At 47.5% G+C, this 8,310-nt stretch overlaps 1 protein-coding gene across 1 annotated transcript in view; it reads left to right on the top strand.

Annotated features, from left to right (window-relative positions):
• The first annotated feature begins 3,072 nt into the window (after nt 1-3,072).
• TCTN1 (tectonic family member 1) overlaps nt 3,073-8,310 on the top strand; it is a 30,995-nt gene continuing 25,757 nt past the window's right edge. Inside the window, exons 1-2 of the mRNA XM_008048845.2 lie at nt 3,073-3,393; nt 7,088-7,208. Of these exons, the coding sequence (XP_008047036.1) occupies nt 3,171-3,393; nt 7,088-7,208 (344 nt within the window). The 5' untranslated portion in view covers nt 3,073-3,170. The remainder of the gene's footprint in view (nt 3,394-7,087; nt 7,209-8,310) is intronic.

The raw sequence follows: 8,310 nt of genomic DNA, 5'->3' as shown, positions 1-8,310 counted from the left end.
GGTGATCCTTCTACCTCAGCCTCCTGGGTAGCTAGAACTACAGGCATGCACCACAATGCCCGACTAATTTTATTTATATTTATATTTAGAGATGAGGTCTCACCTTGTTGTCCAGGCTGGTCTTGAACCCCTGGACTCAGATAATCTCACTTTGGCCTTCCAAAGTGCTGGGATTACAGGCGTGAGCCACCACGGCCCACCTGTTTAAGCCTTTGACATCTGCTTTTGAATTGTAAGATGACTAAGTGTTAAGGGTATAGCCAACATCCCTGGGCTGGTGTACCTCCTAAATAAGCCAGTGTAGAATGGAAGGGCTTTCCTAAAACTTGTAGTCTCCAGATCACCTTGTAGAGTAACAGTTGATTTGCTTTGTTTTTTTCCTTAAGACTTACAAATTATTCTACTAATTTTTGTCAAAGTTTTCTGTCTGTTAAAAAGTTAAGCTGGGTGCAGTGGTCACGCCTATAATCCCAGGGGTTCAAGACCAGCCTGGGCAACTTGGCTAGACCTCATTTCTATAATCAATCAAAATATTAGCTGGGCGTGGTGGCACACACCTGTAGTTCCAGTTACTTGGAAGGTTGAAAATGTTAGAGTACGGATAGGGTGAGGGTGGATGAATAGATGGGGAGGGGTGCAACACCACTGGAGCTGGCTTGCCGGAGGTGCACGCTGGTAACCAGAGATCCGAGTAAAGATTTGCAACACACAAAGAGGTGAAAGAAGAAAAGATTTATTTAAGAAAGTTTCACTTCCCATTGACAGGAAGCAGGCCTACACTCTAGATGAGTGTGGCCCTGTACCCCCCAGTCCTGGATTAAATCCTTTCCCCTGGAGATGTTGCAATCAGGTAGTTGTGACTGCCGTGACCTCCTTGTTGGCCACTTGTAGATGTCTTGGAGACCCTGGTGGGGGGAGGATCCTGGTCACCAGGCACTGAGTATACAATGGGTCAATACTGGTTATGCTTGAGAAGTCTGGGTTTCTAAAAACGACAAATTACCATCGGCCAGTACCGGTCACGATTAAGGAGTCTGTGTTTCTGAAAAGACAAAGTCGGCAAAGTTAATCTTTACCTAGAGTATGCATTTCTCCAAAACATAGCTTCTACTTTCTCATCATTGTATTAAGGTTTAGGAACAAGATGAAAAATGGATTTCTCCAGGACATAGCTTCTACTTCTTCCTTGTCCTGTCAGGGTTTAAGAACAAGATAAAAATGACTTCCCGCTCTCGGTCTGTCCTTTCAGAGCCCAGCAGGCCGAGGCTGCGGTGGTTGTGAGCATGCCACTGCACTCCAGCCTGGGCGACAGAGTGAGACTTTAAATAATAATAATAAAAAAGTTATAGCTATTGTTTTGTTAAGCACTGGCCAGGCCATGTGTTCCTTGCGCTATGGCAGCCATGTTTCCTAAACTCTGGCCCCTTCCCCTACCCTGGGGAGGCGAATCTCTCTCACTCTCTAATTTACTTTCTTGCTATTGCTTTGTTAAACTCTGGTGTGTCCACTTGGCTCTTTGAGCTATGACAGCCATGTTTCCTAGCTTCAGCCCCCTTCCCTACCTTGGGGAGGTGACTCTCTCTCTCTCTCTAATTTACTTTCTTTTTTTTTTTTGAGTTGGAGTCTCACTCTGTCGCCCAAACTGGAGTGCAGTGGCCACTCCCGGCCACCACAGCCTCAACCTGCTGGGCTCCGGCGATCCTTCTGTCTCAGCCTTCCAAGTAGCTGGAACTACAGGCTGAGCCACCGAGCCCGGCTTACTTTCTAAATAAACCATATTTTTCAATCTTTTTAAAAAAAAGTTATTAGTTGGGCCAGGTGGCTCACAGCTGTAATCCCAGCACTTTGGGATTGCTTGAGGCCAGGAGTTCGAGACCTGCCTGTGCAGCACAGCGAGATCCCATAGGTGAGCGTGGTGGCTCCTGCCTGTATTCCCAGCTACTTGGGAGGCTGAAAATAAAGAATCACTGAAGTCTAGGAGGTTGAAGCTGCTGTGACCTACAATCACACACTACTGTACTCCAGCCGGGGCGACAGAACAAGACTCCATCTCTAAAAAAATAAAAATAAAAAAAATTAGCCAGGCTCGGTGGCTCAGCCTGTAATCCCACGCTTTGGGAGGCTGAGGTGAGTGGATTGCCCACCAGCAGGTTTGAGACCCGCCTGGGCAATTTGGCGAGACCTCATCTCTACAATAAATCAAAAAGAATAGGCCGGGCGTGGTAGCGTGCACCTGTAGTTCCAGCTACTTGGAAGGCTGAGACCGAAGGATCACCGGAGCACAGCAGGTCGAGGCTGTGGTGTCCAGGAGTGGCCACTGCACTCCAGTCTGGGCGACAGAGTGAGACTCCAACTCAAAAAAAAATAAATAAATAAAATATAATAAATTATTCAATGTTCATTTGTCCCCCTTATCACAACTCAGTGGACAGAAATTATCTGACCTTGTGAGATGCATCTGAAACATAAAAAGGTGATGCCAGTGTCGAAAGGGTCTGGGATAGAGAAGATTCGGGGATGGCGATGGGACTGATCCTCAAGCTCCTTCAAAAGATTCTCGGTTAGGGCCCGGCACGGCGGCTCACGCTTGTAATCCCAGCACTTTGGGAGGCTGAGGTGAGAGGCTTGCCTGAGCCCATGGGCTTGAGACCAGCCTGGCAACTTGGCGAGACCTCATAGCTGCAATAAATAAAAAAACTAGCCGGGTGTGGTGGCATGCGCCTATAGTTCCAGCTACTTGGAAGGCCGAGTCCGGAAGGGTCCCCTGAGCCCAGCAGGTCGAGGCTGCGGTGGCCGTGAGCGTCCCATTGCCCTCCACTGTGCGACAGAGTGAGACTCCAACTCTTAAAAAAAAAAGAAAAAGAAAAAAATCGATTCTGGACCCTGCCTCAGACTAATTGGCTCAGGATCCCCTGAGGTGGTAACTGGAAATGGCATTTTTTAAGCAAGAGCCAGACTGCTCGGGAACACGCCCCCTATCTCCGCGGGCCTCGCCCAGGCCCCGCCCCCCGCGCGCGCCCCACTCCGGCCTCGCCCAGGCCCCTCCCTCCGGGCCCGCCCACCACCTCGCGCGGCCTCACGGGCCGCCTCCCGTGATACCCCGCGCCCGCTGTCGCGGTTGCCGGGCAACGCGCGCTCCTGGGCGCCGGCCGCGCGAGCTCCGCTGCGCGATGGGGCCGCGAGGCCTCCCGCCGCCGCTGCTGCTGGTGCTCCTGGGCGGCTGGGCCTCGGTGAGCGCCCAGACCGGGGTCACCCCGGCGGTGACGACGGAGGGCCTCAACTCTACCGAGGCAGCTCCGGCCACCCTCGGGCCCTCCCTGTCGCCTAGGCCCCCCGGAACCCCCAAGGCCCCGGCGCCCACCTCCACCCCCAGGCCCACCCCAGTCACGGACGGTGGGTACCATGTGCCAACCCCTGGGGTCCCCTGTGATCCATCCTGGAGGGAGTGGCCCGGGTGGGGATGCAATAATAATAATGGCAGCAAGGCTTATTGAGCGCTTACTCTGTGCAGACGTTCATCCTCTCAGTATCCCTGAGAGGTGGATGTGGTTGGCCCTGCCGTGCAAATGAGGAGACCGAGGCTCAGAGATTGTGGGTGGGACAGTATCACATCTCTGAAAGTACTTGGAGTGGTCCTGGACAGCATGATGCTAAAAGGAATAACAAATCCTTGCAGCTGAAGACGGAATTAAATAGTTCCTAGACAATGATGGACATTAATGCATAGGCTGTGTGAACTTTTCACTTATATCAAAAAGAGAAGCCAGAGGTCTTGCTTACTAAGTGTGACCGGGTCAGAGCCTTGTCTGTTGACTTGGATTATGAAAAGCCAGGACTCCTCCTGTGTCGCACTGGAGGTGGGAAGGTAGGGGTGAGGGGTTAGGCCCACTTCTTAGGATTCCTATTTAGGGAGAGTTAACAAATTTCTCAGAAAATGATTCTCTAATCCTGGAGTTACACGTTTAGTGAATATTTTATAATCTAATTGGACGTAGGTGGCTTCAGGGAATGGCTGTAACCCCCCTAAGACTGAGTGGAAAATTTTGTGAATATGCCCTTTTCTGGGGTCAGGTCTCATGGCAGTCAGCAGGTTTTCAAAGGATTTTGTGATCTTGAAAAAAAAAGTTTTGGTTTTTTTTTTTAAGTCGTCTGACCATGTGGATTGAGAGCTGCCCTAATAGGTATGCAGAATTTTTTATCCCTTTTTAAGAGAAAAAAATTCTAGCCGGGCTCGGTGGCTCAGCCTGTAATCCCGCGCTTTGGGAGGCTGAGGTGAGTAGATTGCCTGAGCCTGCGGGTTCGAGACCCGCCTGGGCAACTTGGCGAGACCTCATCTCTACAATAAATCAAAAAATCAGCCGGGCGTGGTAGTGCATGCCTGTAATTCCAGCTACTTGGAAGGCTGAGGCGGAAGGATCGCCGGAGCCCAGCAGGTCAAGGCTGCGGTGGCCAGAAGTGGCCACTTCAGTCTGGGCGACAGAGTGAGACTCCTACTCAAAAAAAAAAATAAAAAAAATCTGAAATTGACTAAGGTTCAGTACTAGTAAATAAAAAAGTCATAGTTGACTGACATTCACTCTAGGATTTAAGTTCAGTTACTGAACCATTATTTCTCCAAAAGGCCTCCTTTTTAAACTGAGTAGTCTGTAAGAAAAAGTACAGAAAAACAAGTTTGCTTTTTAAAGATATAAATAAAAACTGTTTTATATTTGAACTGTTGATTTGATGAATTAGTAGGGAAGTTAAAATCCGTGAGAAATTCAGACAGAGTATAGCTGACTGCCTGAAAACTCTCTAAGGTTTTTAGGCTGGGTTGTCTTTTGTTCATGTAGGTACTCCATCTGTTAAAGCACTTGGTCTCCAAAATGAAGCTTTGCTTTTGTATTCAGGGCTGTCTTTCCAGCATGGGGGGTGAATTTGTACTTTTCTTCATCTTTTTTTTTTTGAGTTGGAGTCTCACTCTGTCGCCCAGACTGGAGTGCAGTGGCCGCTCCCGGCCACCGCAGCCTCGACCTGCTGGGCTCCGGCGATCCTTCCGCCTCAGCCTTCCGAGTAGCCGGAATTACAGGCATGCGCTACCACGCCTGGCTGATTTTTTTATTTATTGTAGAGATGAGGTCTCGCCTGCCCAGGCGGGTCTGAAACCCGCGGGCTCAGGCAATCCACTCACCTCAGCCTCCCAAAGGCGCGGGATTACAGGCTGAGCCACCGAGCCCGACTGTCTTCATCTTTTTAAAGGACCCCTCTTAAGACCTGTGCCAGTAGTTACCTGCTTACTGTGTGACAGGCACTGTGCTAAGCATTTTACCTGTGAGATATCGCTTTTCATCCTCACAGCCGCCGTGTAATGTGGGCATTGTTATCCCCATTTTTTGGGTAGGTGAATTACTTGCCTAATTTTAGGCCACAAAGCAGGTAGGTGTTGGGGCGGGAGGTTGACTCTGAGTGGAGAACTGGAAGGAAATTTGCAGAATGGCTGTGGGCAGTGTTGTCTTGAATCTGAGTTCTATTCATTGGGACCCTGCATCGTGAGCCAGGCATGCAGGCGGTAAGAGGCGTGCAGTAATAGCCAAGTGTTGCCTGGACCCAGCAGGGCTACGCAGAGACTTGTTGGATGATTAAGAGCACTAACATCTTGGTAGAGACCTTTTTCTCAAGTTATTAAACACTACTGCTTTATCCTTAGTATTCGTACAGCTACTTACAAGGGTTTTACGTTTTGAAAACAAAACAGCCGGGCTCGGTGGCTCAGCCTGTAATCCCACGCCTTTGGGAGGCTGAGGTGAGTGGATTGCCTGAGCCCGCGGGTTCGAGACCCGCCTGGGCAGGCGAGACCTCATCTCTACAATAAATCAAAAAATTAGCCGGGCGTGGTAGCGTGCGCCTGTAGTTCCAGCTACGTGGAAGGTTGAGGTGGAAGGATCGTCGGAGCCCAGCGGGTCGAGGCTGCGGTGGCCGGGAGTGGCCGCTGCACTCCAGTCTGGGTGACAGAGTGAGACTTCAATTCAAAAAAAAAAAAAAAAAAAGAAAGAAAACAAAACAGGCCGGGTGTGGTGGCTCATGCCTATAATCTCAGCACTTTGGGAAGCCGAGGTGAGAGGATTACCTGAGCCCACGAGTTTGAGACCCCATCCTGGGCAACTTGCTGAGACCTTGTTTTTACAATAAATCAACAAACTAGCTGGGCGTAGTGGCGTGTGCCTAAAGTTTCAGCTACTTGGAAGGCTAAGGTAGAAGGATTGTCTGAGCCCAGCAGGTCAAGGCTGTGGTGGCCATGAGCGTGCCACTGCACTCCAGCCTAGGCAACAGAGTGAGACTCTAACTCAAAAATAAATAAATAAATAAATAAAACAAGATTGTAATTTTAATTTTTATTTATTGAGTCGGAGTCTCACTCTATCACCCAGACTGGAGTGCAGTGGCATGCTCACGGCCACTGCAGCCTCTACCTGCTATTTATAAATAAATAAAAGTTGCTAGAAAATTTCTCTCCCTCATCTATGCTTTTTTGCTTAAATTACCAAAGATATGCTAAGCACCTGAGCCATTTGATTCTTGGTCAAGAACTGGTGACTATGAGCTAGGCTTCAGAGCTGCGGGTTATATATGAGCAGAAGGACAGGTGAAAAACCCCCTTTCTTGAAGGTGTTGAGTGGGCCCTTCATCTGAATCACAATCTCTAGAGGAGGGGTTTGGGAAGCTGCGATTTCAAACCAGTGGTTCTTATGATTAGGAAACTAACTTAGGTGTGCTGGTTTTTAAACATGTCTTAATTATCAGCATCACCTGGAAAGTTTTTGCGCATACAGATGTCTGGGTTTCCTACTCAGCTTACCACACTGGAGTCTTGGTATGCAGCTCACTAACAAAACTTTGCACGTGCATCAGATGATGAACCACTTGGGAACCTCTGATTTTAGAGTGTTCAAACTGACTAATTTCCACTTGACAGATTTCCCCCAAAGTGCAAAAGGAAAAATAAAACAGACCTTTTGTATGAAATTGATTGATGATATATTGTGGGGCGGGGGGGCAGTCACTGCCTGCTATTACGATGCTCTAGCTCTTACCCCTCTTATTTCTGTAGTTGCTACTCTGTGTGTCTGTGACTTGTCCCCAACACAATGTGACGTTAACTGCTGTTGCGATCCTGACTGCACCTCCGCAGATTTCAGTGTTTTTTCTGCCTGCTCAGTTCCGGTTGTCACGTAAGTTTACGACACATGCAGTTTGATAAAATTTGACAAAATAGTAAAATTTGGGGACAGAAAGTGAAAACTCCCCCAGGCTGAGAAAACAAACCTAATTTCCTGTATTTTACATCATTCAGAAGCCATACTGTGCAAACCAATATGCAAAAGAGTAACTATCTCTGTCTGCATAGTGTAGACAAAAGAAGAGTGTATGTTTCTCCTAAAGAGGACGGACGTATAAGGAAATTTCTCAGTGTCTGGAGCTTGAATCACATTTCAGTTTGAGTTGTAAACAGACATTGGGTCACATTTTTTTGTATCAGTGAGTTAGTCTCATGTATAACCTAGGGGGGAAAAGTGCAGTTTAATTTGACAGCTTTTGTTGTGAACATAGTACTTGTAACAAAAAATGAAATAGGTAGTCAGGAAAGCTTTGTTTGTACTTTTCTGATATGTAAATCTAGTAGGAATTTTCACAGTTCACATTATATAGAACAATGGAAAATGACATTCCCAACCAATTACAAGGTAAAAAAAATTTTTTGTTGTTTTGAATGATTTGTTCTCATAATTGAGGCTTAAAAGGTTTTTGAAAAAACAGCAGCACTTAGAAAAGATTTACTTATCTAGAATGGGACCAACTTCTATTCAGAAATTGCTAATTTAATTTTTTTTTTTGAATCAGAGTCCACCACACCTGGCTAATTTTTAATTTTTTGAGAGACAAGATCTCTCCATGTTGCCTGGGCTGGTCTTGAACTCCTGGCTTTGATTCTCCCAGTTCAGTCTCCCTAAATGCTGGGATTACAGGTATGAGCCACTACTCCCGACCTAAATTTAGCCTTGTGCCAAGTTTTAACAATTGATGCTTGATGGGTTGATTCCTTTTTGGAAGTACGATGGGTTTTTCCCATGAGAAACTATTTTATTGACCAGTAGGAAATCGAGTCTATTTCTGGTATTATAAAAATGCTTGGAGAAGCCGGGCTCGGTGGCTCAGCCTGTAATCCCGCGCCTGTGGGAAGCTGAGGTGAGTGGATTGCCTGAGCCCGCGGGTTCGAGAACCGCCTGGGCAACTTGGCGAGACCTCATCTCTACAATAAATCAAAAAATTAGC

This window comes from Carlito syrichta, unplaced genomic scaffold (genome assembly GCF_000164805.1).
Source record: "Carlito syrichta isolate Samal-C Ts95f unplaced genomic scaffold, Tarsius_syrichta-2.0.1 Scaffold126823, whole genome shotgun sequence".
Lineage (NCBI taxonomy): Eukaryota > Metazoa > Chordata > Mammalia > Primates > Tarsiidae > Carlito > Carlito syrichta.
Note: the sequence above shows the minus strand (reverse complement) of the source record. Positions and strands in the feature narration are given on the sequence as shown.